General features: G+C 46.7%; 1 protein-coding gene across 14 annotated transcripts in view; it reads left to right on the plus strand.

Moving 5' to 3' along the window:
* MAP4 (microtubule associated protein 4) overlaps nt 1-24,634 on the plus strand; it is a 143,145-nt gene that overhangs the window by 112,426 nt on the left and 6,085 nt on the right. For 9 of the 14 annotated variants that reach the window (XM_084509085.1, XM_084509088.1, XM_084509092.1 and 6 more), the window contains 7 exons: nt 8,248-8,348; nt 9,265-9,480; nt 11,283-11,460; nt 15,590-15,649; nt 15,810-16,129; nt 18,365-18,493; nt 20,174-20,266. In XM_084509085.1, coding sequence (XP_084365211.1) covers nt 8,248-8,348; nt 9,265-9,480; nt 11,283-11,460; nt 15,590-15,649; nt 15,810-16,129; nt 18,365-18,493; nt 20,174-20,266 — 1,097 coding nt within the window. The remainder of the gene's footprint in view (nt 1-8,247; nt 8,349-9,264; nt 9,481-11,282; nt 11,461-15,589; nt 15,650-15,809; nt 16,130-18,364; nt 18,494-20,173; nt 20,267-24,634) is intronic. The other 5 variants (XM_084509086.1, XM_084509090.1, XM_084509093.1 and 2 more) reach the window with 4 other exon arrangements.

Raw genomic sequence — 24,634 nt, forward strand, 5'->3', positions numbered from 1 at the left:
CTTACATTCAGGGGGAACAACTTGCATCATTTGAACCTCTTTTCATCCTCAAATTTCCTGAAAGAATCGTCCAGGCAGATGTGATAACTCGGGTGGCATTTCTCAGAACTGCTGCCCAAAGCAGCTTTCCTCGGCCCTATTCAGCTAGGTTTCTTCTGGGTTTTGTTGTTTTTTTGCTAAACCTCTGCCACTCTTGGTTTTAGGGTGACCTAGAACTGTACATACAATATTTTTTACGGGTAGTTGGGTAGTAGGATGACAGCACACCTAGTAAAATGTCAGTCTAAAGGCTGTCAGGAAGGAATACCCATTCAAGTCTCGCATACCCACGGCAGGTAGTTGAAGCGAGAGACCACGGCTGGGGGTTTGAAGTGATCAGAGCTGAATTGTGGAACTTGTTCTGCTCCCTTGTTCCATCAGTAATCACTGCAGATTCTTCCCCAAACAAGAGGCCGCATTGTTTCCTGCACTAACAATAGATTCGATTCACGCCGGCGTCGTGTTTTTCTTGTGTGATTTCTTGCACATACCTAAAATGTCAGCTCCGATGGTCTCACAGAAACGACATGGTTCCCCACTGCCTTTGCCTTCTGCCTGTTCTCTTTTTTTTTTATTCTTCTCCAAGTTCAAATACTTTTCACTCTGAAATATCAGCAATTCCAGGCACCGTTGGACCAAATTCAGCCGAGACCATCACCTCTCTGATACTTGGTAGCCCGATACATGCATCAGGAAAATTGTCCTGGTTTCCTGACCCCTTCTCCATCGATCTGTAAGCAAGGTGTGCAACCCGACATCATTTCTCAATCTCCCGTGGTGTTTTGCAGCAGCACACTTCGTTGGGTCGTGGTTGAGGTAAATGTAGACCCTAAGACTGGAGTCACTGCGGGGTGAGGGTGCGAAGCCCGTCGCCCCACCTTAAATAGATTAAAGTTCATTACGGGATTAGGAAAAATCAGCCCAAGCACCTTGTAATGAATTACTGATACTCGTTCCCGTGATGTTACTGGGGTGGATGGTGGCTTGCTGACAAGGTTCCTTGCCAGATGAAATGAGGCTTCTAACGAGAAAAGAAACAAAGGGCTGCAGGCTGCAGGGGAGGGAGGTGCAGGAGTGCGACACGGGACTGGCTGCATCACCGGTGATATCTTATCCGTGTGCTCAGCTCAGAGACAGGATCATGCTTGAAATCCTTTTGCACTTGGAGCAGGGGGATTGCAGTTGCACGTTTATGGTACCTGAAGGGATGCCCGGGATCCCCTGTCCCAGGCATGCCCAAACCTTGGCCGTCACTTTGAAGCGCTCTCAGACTTCTCCAACATCTGGAGCAGTCTCAGGGACAGACAGGAATATGAGTTCCAGCTTTTTTCATGTCCAGCATCAATTTTTTAGCACAATATTACAGGCAGAATGTGTGTGAGTTACTCTAAATGAACACCTGATTGCAGTGTTTGATTTAGGACTTCTGTGATATAGGACACTGATTTAGGACTTCCCTTCCCAGGTAAAAAATAGCCTTAACAAATCAACCTGGGTGTATAAGATGCAGGCCAGGAGAACATCTGGCCTGTTCCTCGATTCCTGATAATCAGCCAAAACCCACAAGTTGCTGGAGTTGCATTCTGTGCCAAAGAAAACGCTTACCTGTCCTGTATCTGGGTCAAGCAGGAGACATTTTGTGTAGCTTTCTCTGGAGAGGGCACAGCAGATAGGGCTGTATTTCTGCTTAAACTGAGACTTCGTATCTTTGTAGATAGTTTTATCTTAAGAACCTCGGACAGAAAGGCTTTAACTGGGTGAGTTTTGCGATGAAGCAGCTCCTGCTGGAGGAGGATGGGTGAACAAGAAGCCGTGCCTCTGCAGCATCTGGGCAGAGGCAGTGCTGAGCGTGGTCTGGTTTTGTTGCCAAGGTTGTTTACGCTGAAGAGGGAGAGTAAAGATGGTCATTGCCTTATTGCTTAATCTATTTCTCTTAATGGATTTTCTGCTGATGACTCTAATCCTTACGAGAATTACGGGGCTGGTGCAGTGAATGATGTTTTAGTTCGGCTTAGCCTGCCCAATCTCCCTTGCTGGGGATATGGAGGATGAGCGTGTGGCCTCATTCACCGCCGCGTTTGAATGCAGCTGCAAATCCACGGCCAGCTCCAAGCCTGCACTGCTGCTCTTGGGCTTTTGCTTAGCACAGCAGCAGAAAACGGGAGTGCTTGCTGCTGGCATCTGAAGATCCACTTAAGTCACACTACAGTGGGGTCTTTGCCTGTTCCTTTCGACGTGGAGAATGAATTTTTGGGGAATGCCAGTTCTTGAGTGAGCTGTGGCATGGCACACGAGAGACACACACCCATGGGTTTTGTTCTGCACGAGGTCCATCATCCATAAAATCATGCAGTTGCGTGGTGCAACTTTAAAAAGATGCTCCCGTGTTTCTCTAAGTACTTTTCCCTAATTTTACTTTTTCAGGGAAGGAAACGCGAAGTGTAAAGCTTTAGCATCCAATTAATTTATTTTTTTCACATACCCTAACAGCTTTTGGGGCAAATCTGCTCCAGCTACACTGCTCGTGAAGGGCCCTGAAAGGCCGGAGGTCTGCGTGTGTGCTCCCCTTGTGTTCCCGCTTGGCGTCACGTAGCACGAGCTGGAACCCTCACGGGTTTGTTCCTGCACTGGCTGAGGAGGAGCAATAATGCTGCTGTTGTGGGGATTTTGTAATACGTGGATGTCATAAGGATGCTTTTGTGTGGGTTTCCTTCGGCAGATGAAATTGTGGGAGTTCAGAAAGGAAAGGAGATCAAACTGGGGAAACAATTGCATCAGTTTCTCGATGCTTTACACCTTTCTGTTCTGAATACAACATGTAAATCTGCCTCAAAAAGGTTGTAGTCGACTTAAAAAGGTGATAAACAAAGGCATCACGCTAGAGAAATTCACACGGAGAGCATCTGAGTAACTTAACTTTCAAGCCTGGAAGAGAGAGGACTTGGAGAAGGGATGGGTATGATGTTGCCTATGAATGACACAAATTGTATCGTGAATGACAGAAACTGTGAACAGGAAAAGTCTGTTTGGTTTTTCCGGGGTAAGAATGTGGCTCGTCAAATGCCAGGAACAGCAGGCGCTACCGGGGGTGCTCGGGACACCACCGAGCCACGTCCTGAGCAATCTGGTGCAGTTTGAGCCTGTTTCGAGTCGGGAATTGGGCTGAGTGACCTCCAGACATCCCTCCCAACCTGTCGTTCTAATATTAAATGATTACTTTGCCTAAAAAGCTGTTGGAGAAGCTCATGGAAAACGTAGAGCCATCCCCTCCAGATCGGGTAGTCCCTAGATTGTGAGTCACAGGCTGCTGAGAGGGATTTATTTTGGAGAACGGGGGATTTTTTTTTTTCTTTTCCTTATGGTTAGGAAAACTATATATGGCTACTCTATTCATAAACAGTTCCTGGTTTCAAGGAGACATATGATTAACTGCGTATGGTGTGGGCATCCTCCTCTACAACGCTGTAACAGTCATTCAGATCGGAGCAGGGCTCCGGATGTCTCTGATTTAACCCCAGACTCAAGATCACGTCTAAGTAGGTCACGTAGCTCCAGGGCCACATCTGTCCCTTGCAAGGTCTGCAAGTCTCCAGCGATGGAGAGCACGCAGCGCTCTTGGGCCTCTGCTTGAGCTCCCTCATGTTGAAAAACCTTTTCCTTGCTCTGGGAAGCTGCCGGCCGCGAGCAGCCCGACCCGGCAAGACCTGGAGGTGATGCTGAGCTCTCACAAGAGGTATAATTGCCTTCTGAGCGACGAGCCAAGGTTAAAAACCTGAAGCATTGCCCGAGCTGTCCGTATGTGCAGTTGGCACCTGGGCCAGCTGGAAGGAGCGGGGCGCCTTGTCCTGCCTTCCTGCACCACGCTCTGCTGTTCCACCAGCTGAGCATCACCCACGCTGTCATTTCCCACTGCCCAGCTCTTCTCTTTTCAGATTACGATGACTTTTGCCACCATTTGGTGCTGCTTTTGAGGAAGATCCCCCATTAGCACCCAAAAAACTCCATCAAGATCCCCAGGAGCTGTGGGTGCCCCATCCCTGGCAGTGCCCAAGGCCAGGCTGGATGGGGCTGGGGGCTTTGAGGTCCCACACGGACCCATCTGTGGCTCTGTGATTCAATTTCCTAACCTGTTTTCTAAGGAGAGGAAGTCTCCTGGAAGGAGAGCTAACCACAGGAGGAGCTGCACATCAGGAGCTTGTGACTTGGTGTTCTGTAGGTGCGGTAGCACGAGCTGGGGCTGAATGACTAAGTGTGAGAGACGCTCGGGGGCTCCGTCAGAAGATGTTCTCCTGAGCTGTATATAAGCAACCATAGAACAGTCTGTTTAAAAATTAAAATTGAGCCTTGGAGGACAGTTTTGGTCTTAAAACGATGGCAAAGTAGCTGCTCTCCGGTCTGTTCTTTGGTGGGGAAAAAGATCTGTCTTAAACACATCAGTCCTTTGACCGCTTTGTGTAAACCTCCTCCTTCGTGCTCTTCTTGGCTTGCCCTGACAGTGTGGGAGAAGTTATCTCTTTGTAATTTCCCTGACCTAAAAGAACAGCATCTCCCTTTTTATAGCAAGGACCCAAAGCCTGTATTTCCAAGAATCATCCTTTGGCACAGAGCATCCTCATTTTACAGCCCCTGAGAAGTCGCTGCTCCGTATTTGCTAGGACTCTTGCTCCCACTGACTTCACTTTTATCTGAGCACCACGTTGCCTTTGCTGGGTCCTTCACCCAGTAACGGCAAATACGTGGTCTCTGGTGACAAACCCATTCAAAAACATGTTTTTTAATGTATTGCTGGCCCCGGCGTCCCCAGTAGAGCTTCAGCCTCTGGGATGGGGTGAGCTGTCTGCGACTGCAGTTTGGGAAGGCGTTCGGTGAGTTGTCAGACTGCTGAATTTGGGGAGATTTTTAATAAGAGAGGGCACTTCTCCGTCTGTCAACCCCCTCCTGGAGCAGGTGAGAGTGAAACCTTGTCAAGGGAAATATTGCCACTGTCTGTGACGTGCAGGATAGCTGTCGTTAGCTTTTCTCTCAGAGCCTGTTTTGTCCAGCACCTCCCAGAGGCTCCATCACCCGCTCCATACACACAAGTCCCGAAGCCCTGTGGGGTCAGCAGGCTGCTGGGGGGTCCCTGCACCCCACAGCACCACGGCCGGCCCCGGGGGCCTCTGAAGGACACCCGATATCACTGCAGAGGAAACATCTTATCGGGTTTGCTCGCTCATAATTGATGTCTGCAAAACCTCCCTGGGCAGCCTGTCCCAGCGCTCCGTCACCCTCACCATGAGGAATTTCTTTCGCGTGTTGGTGCAGAACTTCCTGGGATCCATTTTGTGGCCATTGCCCCTTGTCCTGTCCCCACAAACCACTGAAAAGAGGTTGGCCAAATCCTTCTGTCTCCCACCCCTCAGGTATTTATAGACATTGATGAGATCCCCTCTCAGTCTTCCCTTCTCCAGGCTGCACAGCCCCAGCTCTCTCAGCCTTTCCTCCCAGGGAAGATGCTCCAGGCCCCGCATCATCTTTGTGGCCCTCTGCTGGACTCCTTCCAAGAGATCCCCATCTTTTTTGTACCAGGGAGCCCAGAACTGGACACAATTCTGGAAACTGGACACGTTTCTCCCTCAAGCCCCTTCCTCCTGCCCCTGGCACAGCGGTCGCTGTCCCAGCTCGGAGCAACATGTCCTCGAAATACCTCTCCGAGGTCTGTTGCCGTGCTTGGGGGAACAGGCAGGCTGAAAAGTCTCTTAAATAATTCTTGCAGACTAATGAGCAAATGTGATTAAGGTTTGGCAGCTTTTCCCGATGCGTCCTGCAGCTAGCACATCTTCCCAGGCCATTCTCCGCTCTGTGTGGGAGCGAGCACCTCGTAATCACCCGGGGAGCTCACGGGACCGTGGCTCGCATCGAGGCAGCACAGAACCGACCCCTTTGAAGTCCTCTGGGGCTGTGCACAGGCCCCCCAGGCTTCAGAAGGGAGCTGCGTAGCGTCCTGCAGCCCTCCGAGGCAGCAAGCTTCCCCCTGCAATCCTGGCATCCATCAGCATTACCCACATTTATATGTTCCCATTAAAAAGAACAATCTTGTTCCTCTTACAGACCCTCTGCCCACTCGGGTCAGTTCCTTTGTGTGTCCAGTGAGGTTGTACCTCCAAAAACCCTGTGTTGGACAAGGTAGTGTGAAATACCTTGAATTTCATCTTCTCATTTGATCACAAGCAAGGAAGCTGCCGAGTTGAAATCCTGAAGCTGCGCTCAGGGTTTCCAAGAAGCTGCTTGAGGCTTCCTGAGCCGGCACATCGCTGGGGCTGCGAGGCGCGAGAGGTTTAGTGGTGCTGCTGATTTCGCCTCCACCACCATCATCAAATAATAACAGGCAGTACTGGAGAGGTGATTTCCAATCAATGGCAGGTGACCTCGTGTCTTTGTATTTGGGACAAGCAGGATTCCAAAATGAAGCTCCCCAAAATCAAATCTCCAGGCACGGGGGGCACGGAAGCACTGAATGGCCAGAAAGGAGGTGGCTGCTCAGCAGCAGGATCTGCCCACAGCAATCGCTCTTTCTGGCGTTGCTGTAGGTAAAATTGACAAGTTAAACGAGGGAGAGCATAAAGGTTTATTGAGATTCGGTGGAGAAAAGCAGTAGAGAGGAGCCAATATAGATTAGCTACAAAAAAGGACTTTCTAGATGAACATGAGTGCCCCTTAATAATTTTGCATTAAAGCTAGCAGCCAGCCTGGACATTTTAGTGCTTGTTTTTTTTTTTTATAACTCTTTTTTTGTATGCAAAAGGCATGCAGCACAGTGCTGCAAAACATTCAAGGGGACTTGGGAACCATGACTAGGAAGAGGTTAATGCAATATGAGGGAAAAAAAGCTGCTAAACTTGTCCCGAGTCAGAAAAAATAAATAAATCAACGAAAGCAAAACCGCTGTGCTGCTGAGCATCGCCCGGGCAGGAGGAGGGCCCGGTTTTATTCTGCTTGTTTCAACAATGGAGTTCGTAGCAGGGCTGAACTGTGCTCTGAGGCTCTCCCTTCAAGGCTGACAAGCGAGAAAATGTGAGATAGAAACAGCAATTTTCCAGGGATGCTCAAAACAACCTGATACTGTTGGAGTCGCTGCACCATTGTCTGGCGAGCCCTCATCATGCGCCGCGGCACAACAATCTGCTGCCTTGTTCGAGACAGAAACACCCAACACTGGCTTTGTTTTGCTGCCCCGATGACAAGGGGAAAAGGAAGAGATGTGTGATGGGCTGGTAGCTCCGTGCCCTTCTCAGATCTGCCAGGAGTCTCGAGGGGCACGGCTGGTGGCCGGTGCCACCGCGCTGCCCGCCGGGGAGTTGTGCTGAGGGTCCCCTGGGTGCTGCTGTAGGTCCTCAGCAGCCCTGAGGAGCTGGGGATAAAACCTGTGGGGAGCTGCTGCTCTGAGTCCTGTCGTGTTGTGTCATTTACCTCGGGGGGCAGGCGGTGGTTAGCTTTTCAATCCACCATCAACCTTAACGAGGTTCCGGGTGATGGAGGAGGAGGTTGTGGCTCCCACGCTGCGTTCACTGCTCCCTGCCCGGCACAAAACACAAAACCCTTCGGGGCGATGACAAAACCCCAGCAATCGCTGAGCAAACCTAAACCACCCCGGGGCTTTGCGCTGCGAATCACCGTGTGCAGCAGCATGGCACCGTGCACCCCACGCTGACCAATTCCTGTACGACCCACGCGCATCAGGCTGAGGTCCCCGTGCTGCTGCTGCCCTCTGGAAGAAAAGCCAGAAGTGGTAGGGCTAGCCCGAAAATAGCACCCTGCTTCAAGGTAACAGTCGTGGTGTGAAAGCTCTCCGAGGCCGGGGCTGCACCATTCGTATTCCAACGATTGATTTTAACAGCGTGAAAGATGGGGAAGTTTGCTATTTTTAATTAAACCAGAGGCTTCCTTCAGCTGCTGCCTTGCTTTCCTTCGTCAGCTGAGTAATGGGATGCTAATGGCATCAGGATGAACGTTAGTTAGCCTGCCTCTGACAGGGAAAATTTTTCTTCTTCCAAGTATTCTGATTTGGGAGAAATTCTTCCAGAAATAGCCAACCCCTAACTGCCTTGTTCCCTCACCTCTTGTTACAGCATTGAATAATAAGGGAGAAAAAGTAAAACAAACAAACCAAGCAAACAAAAAAGCTCAAACTTCAGTCTCCATTCATTTTCTTTTTTTTTTTTTTGCCAGCAAAACCCGAAGAGCCCAAACCAGCTGAAGCCGTGACAGGGAACGATATCACAGCGCCTCCAAACAAAGAGCTTCCTCCCAGCCCTGAGAAGAAGACAAAGGTAGGCACCGGTTCACGTTGAGCCTGTTTGCTTCTGCAGTTTTTATTTGCCAGCTTTTCTGCTTCTTAAGCCACGGCGACACAAGTTCTCTTTTCTGAGCTGCCGTTTGTGAGCCACTTTGCCGGAACAAAGGCATTCAGTTAGGGAGCTGTAAACAACGCAGGCTGCAGCAAATTTGGCTGAAAATGGATTTAATGAATTCTTGGTAAGCTTTTATTTAAAGTAATGCTCTGGTTGGTATCTGTGGTATAGAAATAGAAGACACAGTAATATTTCTGCTGTACTGATACACTTCTAGCTGTTTATAAGACATTATTTGCATTACAGACAGCACTGAGAGGTCCTGCTCAGGACCTGGTAACCTCTTATTTTGGGGCTGTTTGTGAAATAAGAGAAACCTGCCTAAGAAGCATGCAGCATTTAACAAAACCAAGCCCAAATTCTCCAAGTTAGAGTAGGGGTAGGGGCTGGGGGTGCTTGGTCCCCCCGCAGGCACTGCTCGTGTGACCCCTGGCGCTGATCAGACGAGGATTTAGAGCCTGCAATCCATTGTGTGCATGTAATTGGAAAGCAGTGTCCTGGTTACTGCATGCGGCACTGGATGGCCAGGAGCACCCCATTACTAATCCCAGCTTTACCAGCGATTCCTTCTGCTGCTTTGGATGTTGCTGGAATAAATCCTGCTCCCTTTGAATTGAGTGGCAGAGCTCTGCTGGGCTCCGAAGGCACCAGAGCTGCTTCGTTGTGGTCTTTCCGCTGTGCTCAGAAAACAGAAAGCCAAGTTTTTTCTTTCATTTTACGTATCATTTCCATGTTCTTGCAGCTTGACGTTTTGGTTTACAATGCGCTACTTTTTGTTGTGTTTTTCTTTTTTTTTTTGTTACGCTGGATTTTGCTTTTTTGAAAAACCACAAAGCCTGCAGCAGCCGCACCATCAGCAAAGCCTGCGGCAACGAAAGCCAGGCCTCTGCCCGCCACCAGCCCCAAGCGGCCAGCCTCGGCCGCACCCGCCCAAAACAAAAAGCCCACGAGCCCTACTGCAGGTCCTACTTCAGCCACTGCTCCTAAACGCCCAGCCACCACCAGTACTACACGTCCCTCCACCTTAACTACAAAAGAGCCTAAACCAAAGGTAAGAGATTCTTTGCTTTTGTGGGGGAGCTCCAAGACCGTAGTTACACGTTAGCCTACTAGCAGCTCTTTTACCCAGAAGCCAAAACCTAATTCTGGTGCTAAACACAGGAGGATAAGATAATGAACGTGATTCACTGCAAGACACGCACAGTTATTGGTATCAGCTTCCACTAACCCACTTACAGCCTCGGGTCCCAGGCATTTAATTGTGTCACCACAAAGGAGAAGATGAAACTTGACTGTATGAGTACGGTTTTCCTTGTGGGACTGTCAAATACACAAGATATTTCTTCGTGTCTCACCATTACTAAAGGAGGGTTTTCTAAAATACAGATACACTGCAAACCCAGGATAACTGTTAAATCCTGGCAGGAGCATGGGAAAGCGAAGTAAAGAGCTTTTGTATTAATATTGAGGGGGAAAAATCAGTGTGAACACGTCAGTGTTGCCCAGCGATTGTCTCTTTATGGTGTCTGGCCATTATAAAAATTGTGATAATAACATGTGTGTGCTTAGGAAGTGTTGGAGCTTTGTAACTCTCCAGTAGGAAGCTTTGTGCACAATTCTTAGTGTTCCATCTTAACGCTCAGGGAGGTATCCACGTGCAATGTCAAGAATGGGAAATGTCCCTTGAATTTTCCCTACACCGACTCCGTGACCTTTCTGCATCGTGCAGATCTGCAGCTAGGTCCTGGGCGTGTGGAGCATCCCTCCCCTGCCCCTGCGAGTTTAAACACTGTAGAAATGTAATCAGCTTTTGCCTGGAATCATATTGATGTTAAGACGAATTTTCTGCTCTCACTGAGCTTGACACATGAAATTATTTCACCTCTTATGTCTGCTTGAGATACATTGGCTGAGGTCTTATCTGGGTCTTTCTTTAGCTCTAGTCAGAAGACCTTTCTGTTCATGATTCCTTACATCCAAGTTATCATATAGTAGAAGAACTGAAATTTGGAGGGGAATATTAAAAACTATTTCAGAAGCTTTCAGCTGATGCTCAAATGCTCTTGTTTTTACTACACATTTAAGCTTAAATAACTGCATTCGAGCTTCTTGTAAAAACTAATTAAATGAAAATAATGAAGAATTTGAAAGCAAAGACGTAAATCTGTACTTGCTGGAGCAAAGTCAGTATCCCTCTGGGTGGAAATGCTGGCACGTGGGCAGGTAACACTGAACAACCTGCCTTGAGCTGAACTCCCAGCAGGCAGAAGTCACTGTCCGTAGTGTTTTAGGTTTTAGGACTGTAGCGTTTTAAGGAAAACCAAATTGGCCCAGATTAGTTTTTTCTGCATATCAACGTCTTCAGTTTTATTTAAGTTTTTGCATGAATTCTGAATTCCTGTTTGATGTAATCACTCATGTCTTTTGCTTTCACATATTAACTCGGGATCTCAATACTTAAGAGTGTGCTTAGCTTAAAAAGTGTTTCTGCTCATGAAGGAAAGGACCCTCTTGCAGCAGTATTGCTAGTGGACCCGTTTTGGAAATCACTGCCTTGTTCACATCTGTAAATGGACACCAAGCATTAATGCTGGAGCGGGGCTGGATGAATTCTAACACTCAGTGTGTCCAGCACTGGATGTAGTCAGCCACTTCTGCATATCTTAATTATGTTCTTTTAATTTCCTGCTTTATAATGCCTCGACAGTGCCCAGCTTACATGTTCAAGAATTTACACAGTTGTACCTTCTGTATTAGAAAAGAATTTCAATTTATTTCTTGCTTTTTGTTGGCAAACATTTTGAAGAGCCTGTCAACGAAATTCTGGCTTTAACGCAGCCCATCCATTTTCAGGTTACAGAAGCAAAGAGCCCAGATAAGCGGACCTCACTTTCCAAGCCTGCATCGTCTGTCACTCCTAGAACTACTGCCAAGAGCACCTCTGCTGCTCCTAAGACAACAGCAGCATCTGCAGTCACTGCAGCTGCTGGGACAAAAAGTACCACTACTTCTCCACCGAAGAGGCCGACCTGTAAGTATTCCCTTGCTTGTCTTCAGAGCTCTCTCTAAGCTGCAGGTTTTCAGTTTGCACCACTGGTTCGCACAAAGGTGTGTGTCCATCACGTATTCCAGTACTACTGACAGATTTTTGCTCTGCTTAGGTGACCCCAATTTTATTAAAATTAGCCTCTTAGTAAACAAGATTGATATCTTCAGATTCAAAAGAAAACCAAAACCTACAACCTGGAAATGCAGCCAGTTATGAGAAGCTGTAGCTGCTGTGAACCTGTTCTTCTGAGAGGTGTAAACTGCCCTACTTGTTAGTCAGAAGTGACCAGAGGCTTAATTATAGCTGTCTGTATTATTATATTAAAATAAATATTAACTGTCTTAATACAGCATGGAACAGGAACTTGTGCCAAAGCATGGAGACAGTGGGTTAGGCTTTTTTTCTCTCCAGAGCTTCCAGTCCAAGTTGAATCAGCTTTGTGCGATTCAGAATTAATAGAATTACTGAACCTTTGATTTAAGGATGTTATTACTTCTTCACTTTGTTACAGTAACAGTTAAAATGATCACTCAAAACAATTAAAACTTGTGGAAAGCAAATCTTCAGGATGGTACTTTAAGTTCTCAAACTGGTGCAACTAAAAAAAAGAGTTGATTGGAAGGGGAGAAAAATGTGTAGCATCCCCTTGTAGCAGACAGGTATGTCGAGATAAAGGGCTGGAAGGTGATGAAGGCAGAACTTTAAGTGAGGACGGTTATCCATTGCTGCAGGTTGCCTTGGAATATGGCAAATCTTGGTGTATTTCTAGCTGGCTGTTCTGTAACAGGTGCCAGCTCACCTGCAGCGTGTTCTTACTGGAATTATAAGGTGAGGTCCTATAATCTTAGGCCTCAAAGTAAGTAAATCACTGAACTTTCTGTTTCTTTAGTGTCATTTTCAAAGTCTAGGCATGGAAGGTTGAAAGGATTAAAAAAAAAAAGGCAAGAAGATACTGGCTTATCTTTTAGCTGCCCTAGGTTGTTTATGGGATCAAGCTATGCTTTTAGTTTTGTCAGTGAGTCTGGTCAAAATTGTTCAGAAGATGTTTGTAGCTCATGGACAGCTTGAAGCAGAACAGGAGGATTCAGGTGTTGGGCTGGCTGAAGTCTGACTTCCCACTCCGTTGTGAGATGGGTGGCTTTTAGGTGGGCTTGGATGCTGTGCTTGCTTAGTTTAATTATCTCTTAGCCACACAAAGATGAACTGCTGCGAGGAAAGAGCTTCCCCTTCTTTCTCTGTGTGGACTCTGTTTTTTTTTCCTCTTCATTAGTGCTGGAAGAATTTGGAGCTGAAATCACATCAGCTTCATCCAAAAGCGGTGTCCCATCCCGGGCACTGCTGCCAAAGAGGGAATTTCCCACGAGTTTAACAGAGTCAGCAAGAAACATGAGCAGAATATTAGCCTCATGAAAACATTATTTCCACTCACCTTAGCAGTTCGAGAGATTTACCTTCAGATGAAAATACACTTAAGTGTTTTCAAGTCTTTTCAAGTGACTGGATCTCATCAGTCATTTATCCAAATTTGCCAATAAACGGGTAAAAATTAATGAATACTAGTTGCCTTGCTCTGAGTCCCACATTTGGTCGTTTATCCAAATTTGCCAATAAACAGGTAAAAACTGATGCACGTTAGTTGCTTTGCTCTGAGTCCCAAAGCATGAATTCGTAACCCATCTTTCCCAAAAGAACAACGGTGTTAGAACTGTGTTCAAACATATTAGACCAGATGGACATCCCCCACTTTTTGCTCTAGGGGAAAATAAAATGAATCCTGCGCAGAGGAAGCAGTGCACTTTCCAAGAGCCACGTATCTTACCTAATCCTGTGGCCATTCCTGTAAAATTCATTTTGTGTGGTCTTCTATGCAAACCGTAGCACAGAATGCTTTACACATTTTAATGAGCTCAGCTGAGTTAATTTCTCCTTCCAAAACTGAGAGACAAACAAAGAAGGGTTTTCTGATGCCATTTGAAAGGAGATGGAGCCAGTGATGCAGAGACACAGAAAAGTTGTTCCAAGTGCTGAGATGGACGGCGGGAGAGGTTCTGCACCCGAGAGCGTGGAGGGACAGTGCCAAGGAACAGCGAGAGCCCTGGGTGGGCGATGGAGAGCTGAGGACAGCTGGAGAAACTCCATCAGGAGGCAGAGCAGTTTTGTCTGGATCTGGGAGTGCTTGGGGGAGTCATGAATGGTTAAAAAATAAATAAAAATGAGGCTTCTTTTGGGAGAGGAGAAAGCAAGGGCGTGAGATAGGGGATGGTGTGAAGCCACAAAGCGAGCCGAACAGCGACAATTCAGGCTGGGCAGAGCAGATTCAGCTTCAGCGAGGTGCAGAGCTGCAGGTGATGGAGGACTGGATCTCTGCTGGTCACAGCTTCGTTTCTCACAACCCAGCATGAGGCCAGATCAAAAGTTTCTGGCTAAAGGTGGTATTTCAGAAGGAAATCAGCTCTCGCTTTTCAGGTGTCAAAAGAGAGTCCCTTTCTTGTGGTTCGCTCAAATATTCAGTCATGCTCAGCACACAAACACGTGTGAATTGTGGCTTGTTTGGAAGTTGTGTGGTTTCATGTCAGTCACTTCCTCTCCTAAACAAGAGGCATGGGTTGAGTGGCGCGGGGTTTATTTCTTTATCTGCATTTAGGCTTTCCCCCTGGCTGTGAAAACGAGGGCTGTGTTCGTGTAAGAGCACTTTGTTGGTACAGATGTTTCTGCAGTAGCTTTCTCAGGTCTTTGACGTTACCTGCTAATAACACAGATCGTGTTCTGGCATCTGGCTCCCCGCTGACACGAGGGGAAATATTCACCTCTCTTGGTGTACCCAAGTAGTGTTGTAGTCCATCTGGTTTCACGTACCCTCTCTCCATGTAGTCATTTTCCCAGCTAAAGTTGAGGTCTCAGGGAGGGAGATAAGGTTGGTTTGACAGGGCCTTTTGGAAGGGATTGGTATTAATTATGTATCTATCTATCCTTCAGGCCTGATTAAATTATTCCGATGTGTTTCATCTCGTTAGCTAGTGTCTTAGCGGTGCTGTTTAACTTCACGCTTTTAGCAAAGTCTGGGTGGAATGATCCAGGGTGACCTGACCTATGGTTATCTGCCTGTTTTGCTTCTTCTTCTCTATACTGGCATTTCATAAAATACCCTGCCAGCTACTTGAGTTTATTGAAAAATGTAAGGCTGCTAATGGAAATTAAATATTAGAGGATAGGGGACCTTCATAGTCTCTAACTTACTTTGATTTTCCCATTTGGTATTTATTTTTAATGTTGCTTTCATTTGGCTATTGAAATGAAGCAGACCTTAGCCAAATCATCGATAGCAAAAACTACAATTTCATTATCAAAGAGCTCTTCGAAATAAGGCTCTGTGTATATTTTCCAGTCTGTGATTTTTCCTTGATCAGTTTTGTGTATGGTTTCATTCTGCTTTGAGAAATGTGGATGTGTTCCTGGTTTGGATTGTCCTCTGTCTGTGTGGACTGTAATCAGGTCATGACCACTGGTGTTTGCCCAAAGGCACATTTGCAGTTTAGTGACTGATTTTTATTTTTATATAATTAGAGTAGGGACCACAGCGTGCAATAACTTCTGTGCACGAAAATTGGCATTGGTTAGAACGGATCTGGCAGTGATGCCAAGGTTAGAGCTGGACAAATGTGATTCTACTCTTGCTATTTAGTAAAGAAAGGCTTTTTAAGAAATAAAATTAGGTCAGAGTTTAAATAATGTTTGAGTGAGTGCTGTCAGATTCAGGAAATTATTTTAAGAAAAAATATGTAAACTCGAACATAAACTCACACAACACACTCAAATGTGTTGCATCATCGAGTGATGATCCTTTTGGTCCTTTCGATGAATTGATCCTTTTGCTGGAAAACACGAGTGGCTGTTGCTGCTGTGATGGGGACCTCAGCCCGGCGTTCGCAGAGAGCGGGTCATTCTTGAGATGCTTTCTCTCAAGCAGCATGTTCGAAACAGGGACAGTGGGTAAAAAGGACCAGCAGGACGTGATGACCTCCAGGGGAAGCTGTGCCAGGATCCCGGGCTTCTCATCTGTGCAAACTGGCTCTCACTCTGAGACACTAACCTGTGTGCTTTCATTGGGCAGCTATCAAGACTGATGCGAAACCTGCAGATGCCAAGAAGCCCGCTGCAAAGTCACCCTCAGGTAATTTTGCTGTTTCCATCTAATCCAAATCCCCTTTGTTTGCGGCTGTGTTAATTAAGCAGGCCACTGTACCTCTTCAGGATGCTGAGGACGTTTGTGTAAATGGCATCTGACCCACCTTTCCCCCCCCTCCCTCTAACTATCGCTGTGATCATTGTAGCAGACTTGGCCCGCCCTAAGAGCGCTTCTGGAAATGCAGTAAAAAGTAGTGCCACCACTCCCACCACCACCTCAAGCGCACCTAGTTTACCTGGAGCAGCCGCCAGCCGTCCCAAACCCAAGCCTGCTGCAACCAAACCCACTACAACCTCAACTGCAACTGCGGATGCTAAAAAAACAACTGCTAAGGCTCCGGCTAAACCCAGCACTGTTTCCAAGCCTCCTCGCCCAACCAGCAGTGTTTCTGCTCCAGATCTGAAAAATGTACGTTCCAAAATCGGATCAACAGATAATATTAAACATCAGCCTGGTGGAGGAAAGGTAAGGTTCTTCAACCTGATACCGATATGCTCCTTGGAACTGTAGCTCCTAAGCGTTGTGGGTGCTCTTTGCTAATTTTGGTGGCTGTATCCTCACTGCTCTTCTCATATTTGTACTCAGCAGAGCTCCTCTTTGGATTCTTGGTTTCTGCAGAGGGCATTAACAAAGCATTGGTAGTAGGGTGCAGAAGGAATCCACCTTAAAAGCCTGCCCGGTGTTTACTGGCACACGTACAGGAATTCAAACCTTTGGGTTCTGTTTTTCTGTCGTACATCCCAACCTAGGAAAGAGTTGGTATCGAAAGCTCAAACACTGTTTATATTCCAAAACCGCCTTTGAGTAGAGGAATTGAGTCTGGTGAATGGTACAGAAGGTGGAATGATGCACTGTGATGCAGGACATCTGGGTTCGGGTGCGAGTTCCACAGCACCTTTCCCAGCTCTAGGAACAGGGACTCTGCTCAACTTGTCAGACCTAGAGCTGAAATGAAAAGGAAACATTTACTGCTCCTCAGATAAGTCCTGGTGGCCACAAGGAAAGAAGAGATTAGTGATGAAGGAGCTGTAGGGAGTGGTGTGTACATAGATCAAACTTGAGGCTCTCAATTAGTCACGATCTTATATTAAATTTTCACTGTGAGCATCTACCACGTACATGGTAAAGGTCTGGGGCTATGCCCCAAACCCTTCTGAGGGTTTACATCATTTTGTGGATATGCATGATCATAAAACCTTTAGTGGGTATTGTACAACAGGTACCCCATCTCTGCCTGACAACACGCATTAGCAGCTTGCGCGCAGTCAGAGGGCTTTAATTTCCACAAAGTGGAACTAATTTGCCCGCTTGCCTTTGCTGCAGGTCTGCTGTAATGAGTAACCCAGCATATAACTTTAATCTGATGCCGAGAGAGTTCATTTCATGCTGGGAGCTTTAATCTCCTCTGAGGCACATGAAAGTCAAGGGCATTCTTGGGCTGTGGTGTTGCATGTCACAGAGATACACGCATGGGATTATTCCTCAGGGTTAAGGATATCTTAGCTGTACAGCATCATAGGATGGTCCTCAGCGCTTGGAGCTCTAGAAGACAAAACTTCCACTCTGTGAACAGGACAGTGACGCTTTCAAATCGGGTTCAAATTGCAATATATAACATTGGAAGGTGACAGATCCTTCTAACATCTGTTCAAAGAGAACGCGTCAGCCTGGTCCCTGATTTCAGACCGTGCTGGGGTTCTGGAGGACTGAAGAGCTTTTTAGCTTGCAGGGTTGTGGTGTTGGTTTGAGAGGATTTATTTTTACATTCAGTTTTACTGTCCGTTGTTTTGTTGTTATTTTCAGAGTGGTAAATCCTGCTTTTGAAGAAAACTGTCCGTTTTGTAGTCTTATTTATGCTGGATGTGTTCAGAGTACGAGAACACCGAGGGAGTGCTGAGGCTTTTTATTTGCTCTGCTGGTGGGTTAGTGAATTGGAGGATTTCTGCTCACCCCCCAGAACACAGGGTCCGCTGCTCCTATTCGGACCCAGATTACCAAAAAATGGATTATTACCAAAATTACCAAAAAAAAGGATGTTCAGCTAGTTGCTTATTTTTTCTAAAACCCATACATTTGTGTTCAGTTTTCTGTTTAGCAAGATCAGTCAGGTCCGCCTGCATTCGATTAGCGAAAAATAAATAATAAATCATCTGCTAATCCCAAAGCCTGAGTCACCCCCGTGTGGGGGTGAGAAATCAGAGGTGGGAGCACAGCCCATCTGTGTCCAGCTGAGCCCTGGAGCTCCAAGGCAAAGAAAGCTGGCCCGTGGATGTGCTCTGAGACCTGCGCAGTGCCCTCCGAGTGAAGGAGGTGGTCCTGAGCTGCTGCCGGGTTCCTGAGGGATGGATTGAGTTTTTTCACACCGTGCTGAGCACTGTGTTCGCTTGGAGACCTGTCAGCATGGCCACAGGGGAAATAATGGCATGCTGATGAAGGGCACCTACGAGTTCTTGGAGAAATGGAGAATTTGTCCCATTTATTGCTCTGTGCCCCCGCTGTGCCAGCCCATTTTGGAGCAGCATTGCTCCCCCTCCTGCTGGCTCCTGGACGTGAGATTTGCTTTGCTGACAGCGACAGCACGTACAAGTTCTCCTGGGTTGGCCACTCCGCTGGTTTTATTGGGGTGGCTTTGTGTTCCCGTACTTTCCTGCCCGCACGTTTGCTTTTGCTGGTTGAAATCATCCATTTGTCTCCATCTAGGGGAAAGTAGAGAAAAAGCCAGAATCAGCTGCTGCTGCACGAAAGCCTGAACCCAATGCGGTCTCTAAAATGGCTACAGCTAAAACAACCGTAACAAAAGAGGGTGCCCCAAAACAGCCCAATGGGAAAGTGAGTTTATTTCAGACTTTTCTCTGTGGGAGACGAAGGAAAACATTTCCATTTTGAGTCACTTTCCCTCCTCTTCAACTCTTCTGCTTTCTCCTGTCAGTGTCACTGTTCCCTGCACAGACACTTCTCCCGTTCTTTCTAAAGCCTGAGATGTTCCCAGTTGAGCACGTCAGAGCTCACTACGGTGGATAACTTTTCAATGCCTGCTATAAAACATTTTCAGCGTAGTCTTCCCTTTTAGATGGGCTTAATTTTGAGTTGGAAGTTTCCCTTCTGCATACACAAGAGGAGCGTGTAACTGAGCCGAGAGCTTTGCTCCGGCGCTGCTTGTTTTCACACCGATGGCAGAACATTGAGGATATTTTTAATGTCTTCCCGGCGATGTTCCCAGCCTGGCTGCACCAAAACCCCTTACCTGCACCTTAGGCAGTCCCCGTTTGGTGGGTAACTCCGTCGTGACACCGCAGTGTGTGAGCCACCCAGGCCCAGTGCCCGTACTGCAGGTCCCGGGCAGGATTCGTCAGGCAGAGCCTGTTAGAGACCGGCCAGGTTTGTGCCTCTAAGGAAGCCAGTAAACCAACAGAAATTTAAGAGAAAAAGTACATTTTCATAACTTCTGTTGTACCGAATCCAGTCTTTCAGAACTGGCTGAGTAGCTTCTGGAAACCCGCTAAAGTGAGGATCTTCTGGTGGTTCCTTTTGTGCTCTGAACTGATCACCTCCTCCTAGCACATACTCCAGGACACAGCTTCTGCCACGTTCTGTGCTGTGAAATAACTCCCAGACTAAACACGTGTTGTAACTAACCCTGTGTAAACGTAGACCTGTTGCTCTAACTCAGTTACTTCACCCTGGTGAATAAAGCCAGCATTTAGCATCCTCTTGTTGTATTCTGAAAAAAAAAAAAGAGTCCTTTTAGCTTAAAGGAGAAACTCTGCATCTATTTAATGAACGTCAGGCTTGTCTGATAAAATTTAACTGAAGGTCTGACAGCCTTCACTGGAAAACTATTTCTCAGACTGGGTTTTACTGCCCAGAGCTTCTGAGAGGCTTTAACCAGGACTGGAGTCAGTCCCAGCAAGCAGAAATCACTGAAGTGCAGACACGGACCTGAAATTAGGACAGTGCAGACACAGACCAGTAAGACACGGACCAGAAGTGAGTGCAGTGCAGACTCCAGAAATGAATTCAGTGCAGACACGGACCAGAAGTGAGCCCAGTGCAGCCCCTCACCAGCTCTGAGCTCCGCTGGAAGCAGCAGCCCCGTGTTTTCCATCCGTGGAGGACGGAGGCGGCCGAGCTGCTTCTCGCCGCTCGGATTTGTGCCTCCACGTGCTCGGGGCAGCTCTCACCAGCGAGCTCCCTCCCAGGAAGCCTCGTGCGGGGCTGGTGAGGACCCAGCTCGTGGCAGGCAGGCCCCGGTGCTGACCCCCAGCACCCGGGCAGTGGTGGCAGCGCTTCTGCTCTCGCACTAACACCGTCTGTGCAGCCTCTCGTTTCGCTCACCTTTTTGTTCTCACTCTCCTCCTCAGTTGCTTTCACACCTAACACTAAAGTCGGATTGAGCTTAACACAACTCCTCGTTTACCCACCATGTTAGAGCATCCTCTCCAGCCTGCCGTATGACAACTCTAACCAGTCCTCTTCCCTTGTGTTGTTTTCCATTCTGTAACATTCTAGGTCCAGATAGTCTCCAAAAAAGCGAACTACAGCCATGTTCAGTCCAAGTGTGGTTCCAAGGACAATATTAAGCATGTCCCTGGAGGTGGGAATGTAAGTATGGGCTCTGGGCAAGCTGTCTTTCTACTAACTCCTTCTCTCGTATCATGTTTTGTGTCAGTCAGTCCGTAGAAAGCCCTGTTCTGGGCAGAAAGGTATGGCAGAGCTTCAGGGCTTCTGGAAATAAAGTAGGCTGGCGATTTTTTTCCCCCTTGGGCTGCTAGGTTGAATACAGGGGTGTGTGGGTCCTGGTGCACAGCAGCACGAATGCTCCTGACCTATTTCTCGCATGGTTTCCGTGGTATTAATTGAGCAAATGTGGGATGTGCACATTGCTGACCCCAGGAGTTAGTTCGCTGTGGATTCCCTCTGTAGTCAATGGAGGCACCTCATCAGTCTCTGACCTGCTTTTGATGTCTGGTTGTAGATGAAATGAATCGTGGCCTGGAATTGCCTATTGCTCTTCCCTGGCTAGTAGAGCGAGTAAGTAAAATTAATCTGACTCAGATTAATTTTACTTCATGCTTTGCAAGAAGGGAGACTTCAAAAAAAGGAGGAAGAAAAGACTGGGACTTAATCTTTGAGCTGTGATTAACTTCTAAATTTAAAGGCTACTGGTATCTCTGGCAACAGAGCTGAGCTTGTTAAATGGAAGGCTAATCTTCTGTCTGTGTCCTTGGTTTGGCTTATTATGTCCTGAAAGTGTCTGGCCAAAAAAAAGTGCTGCTGGATGGTCGGTGCGTTCTGGTTGGCATCAGGCTCAGCAGATGGAGGTGCTCTGTAGGTCCCGACTGCTGCAAACTGCTGGGGCCACTTTTCCTGGAAAACCTATGTGTATATGTCTAGCTTTACCCTACATGACCAGTTCTTCCTTAAACCTCGGGCACGTCTCTGCCCTCCTTGCTTTTCAGCTTGCTGGTTCTCACCAGTGGGATTTGCTGTTCTTATTTGGCATTTCGGTGACGTGCCCGGTATTTATGGGAGCGCACGCACACGTGTGTGGAGCTTTCCCATAGAAAGGCTCACACAGGAAAATTCTCTGCTTTGCAAAATAGGAAGAAAACCTGATGTTGAGAGCACTGCGTGAATTGGGTGCCCTCATAGTGCTGGTTTGCAGTTAAGCATGTTTCTGCTGCTCCCGTTTGTGCACTCAGAGGAGCTGTATTTTATAAGCCACTCTTCTGTTGCCACTCTTACTTCACAGTCTTTCAGTGGCCGATAGATCTTACATGTGCTTCCTTTTCTGGGGCCAACAGAGATGTGCTTTAATGTGGAGGATATTTTTCTTGCTAGATAACTACACTGAGGAACTCTTTCTTCTAAGAAATCACCAGAACTTTCTTCTTTATGTTTTGTTCTTCTGTCCTTGGAGTGTTTTCAACTCCAGAGGACACGTGTGTGCCCACTTTCTTTTTCTCGACCACACTCCTCTTTTACCACTACAGTTTTTCTCCTTACTTAAGGTTTTTACTTGGAGAATAAAGTGCTTATTCTTTCCAGGTTCCACATGTCCCAAAGCCAGCTTCAGGTAGTTGTTCCCAGCCATGCAACGCCCCCAGACCCAGCCCAGGCAGTACCGATGTGAGTAGAAGAGGCACAGAGGCCAGTCTGGCTTCCTATAAAAGTGGCTCCTCTCACTCATTTTTATATCCACTCACTCTGGGGCACTGTAATAGCAGTGTCCTCTTCCCAGATGTTTTTTTTTTTTGTTCAAATAGTTACGATGATCACTTCTGATGGAAGATTTCCTGATGCTCAATTCCCAAACCACACTGCTGATGGGGATGTCTGGAAAGTCCATTGTCTGTGGCTTCAGCAAAAGCTTGTAGGAATCCTCTGGACAAGAGGTGTGGTTCGTAGCACATTATGGTTCAGCTTTAGGGTTGCTCTGGTAGAAGTGGTTGACAGCCTACCTAAGTGGAGTTGTTCCTATCAGGCATTATGGTTGGAGGCACCTCTGGGTCCCTCTGGCCCAAGCCCTGCTCCAGGGTGCCCAGCACCATGCCCAGATGGCTTTTGAGGCTCTTCAAGGAAGGAAGCCACCAGAAATAACTTCTCCCCTCCAAGATACCCAAGAATCCATGTTCAAAAGCAGTAGATACCCTTCATATTTTTATTACATTTCACAGAAATACCATGGCACAAAGACAGACAAATTTCCTGGGCAAAAGCTTTTGTTGTGCTTCAGTATTTTTCCGCTCTCATTTTAAAGAAAACAACAGTAAAGACACAAATTTTCCAAAACGCACATAGCATAGGTATTGTTGAAAATTCAACCAAGGTGATTTGGAATTTACATCTGGTTTCTCTACCCTTTGGCTTTACCTGCTCAGATGGATTGGGAAGTGGTCAGAGATACGATACAAAATGTAAAACAAGGTGAGGGTCACACTGCCTCTGAAAACCTCTGGATCGAGCTTTGAGGTCTAAGATTGACTTGGCACCAGAGTCTGAGCATTTGGCTCTACAGATGCAAGCCCAGCCATTTATCTCATCTCCCACTGCAAGCTGAAAACAACTCACATCAGAAATCTTACAAGAAATACACTTCCATTTAGGTATAATTGTTTGGATCCCTGGGTGAAATCATGAATAGTCACAACTGGGTAAGTCTACCCTTGCTGATGATAAACATTATTTTAAAAAAAGAATTTTTATGAAATAGAGTCCAGTTCCAAGCAAACATATACTCACATTATAAAAGCTTCAGTAACTGCACTAGCAGCCACTAAAAAAATGAAATTCAGAGGCTGTGATTTCATGTTTTTGGAGCGTCTGGTGTCTCTGAGTCAGGGTACAAGATACAGGGAACGACATAGCAGGAAGCTGAACCGTGCTGAGCAAACGAGGCATCATGGCTTTGACTCATCCCTCCTCACAAGTAATAGAGGATTCATGCTTCCTGAGAACCATGTGCTACAAATTATCGTGGCAGTTTTCAAAAAACCTTCAGAGTAATTTGTAAGTGAACAAATTCTTGTTCTGCTTTCTAATTTTCTCCGAAAAACAATTTGTGGCAGAACTGCTTGTGCACACGGGTGCCAGCTGGTGGTTGATGACATGGATGGAAAGGTTACATCCTCTTAACATTACTACAAAAATAAAATAAAATAAAATAAAATAAAATAAAATAAAATAAAATAAAATAAAATAAAATAAAATAAAATAAAATAAAAATAAACAACAACAACAAAAGACACACACACAAAATGCCTGTGGATTTTTCCCACAGAAAGTTTGATGCTAGACATTTCCACCTGACATTTCACAACTTTTCACTGGACCAGATGAGCTCCGGAGGTTTCTCCCAATTAAATTATCCTACGACTGTATGAAATGAGAGATTTAGAAGGAGTTATGCAGAGGTTAATTCCAGAATAGAGGAATCTTACATCCACCTGGAGCTGCAGGAGAGTTTTCAAGATGTCAGAAGTGGGGCTCTGTACAATTCACGTAGTGTCTAGAAGATCCAGGGGTCAGAGACGAAATATTTTTAGAGCAAAAAGACATCAAATCTAAGACATTTTGACTTCAGCTTTGTCCTACCTCAGAGAAGACACTTCTCCCCAAATTGAAACCAGTCCTGACGCACCGTGCTGTGACATTTGGCTCATTGTTGACTTGGAAGAAGATCACTTACCGAGTCATGAACATGTTGTGATTTCCTGAGTGCATCACCCTGTATTGTTTGCATGGGAGGTTTTCCAAGCTAATATTGGTCACTGGTACAATAAGATTGAAGGAAACACTACTAGGAGAGAGCCATTTGGGCCTTCTTCAAGCCACTTGTTCCTTGTTCAAGCCATTTGTTCCACCAGGGCACGATGATCCTAGCTGGTGTCCTGTCCTTGGCAGGGAGGGAAGAGCACAGTGAGGAGGCTGGGAACAGACACGTTGAAAATGGTAGAGAAAAAAAAGCTGGTGACACGTTTCTGGCCCTACAGCAAGGGTGGCCATGAGGGGATGGATGGATGGATGGATGGATGGATGGATGGATGGATGGATGGATGGATGGATGGATGGATGGATGGATGGATGTCCTGGTGACTCTGAAGCTGCCCAGGCCACGAGCAGAAAGTCTGGGGAACATGGCAATGAAACTGGCTTTTTTTGGTCCCTCTGCTGGTGTTTTTGGTTCCGTGGACATACCCATGAGCTCAAGAGTTGCTTCTGGTTGCTGGTCCTTTGTTAGCTTTTATCTGGTCTCGGTTTAAGGCTGCTCACATTAACCACTTGTGGCTGGTCCAGGCATTTACTAGTGCTAAGGCCTTCTCTAGCATTGACGTGTGCTGGCTGGGCAATGGGTAAGGAAAAACCATCCAGAGGAGAAGGGGTGCAGATTCCCTAAGCCCGACTTGAGGTATGAGATGCTGCCTTGGCCTCCAGATTCCCAGGAAATGTTTCTTTGTGCTGAGCTCTTTC

The sequence above is a fragment of the Aythya ferina genome (assembly GCF_964211825.1).
Source record: "Aythya ferina genome assembly, chromosome: 2".
Taxonomy (NCBI): Eukaryota; Metazoa; Chordata; class Aves; order Anseriformes; family Anatidae; genus Aythya; species Aythya ferina.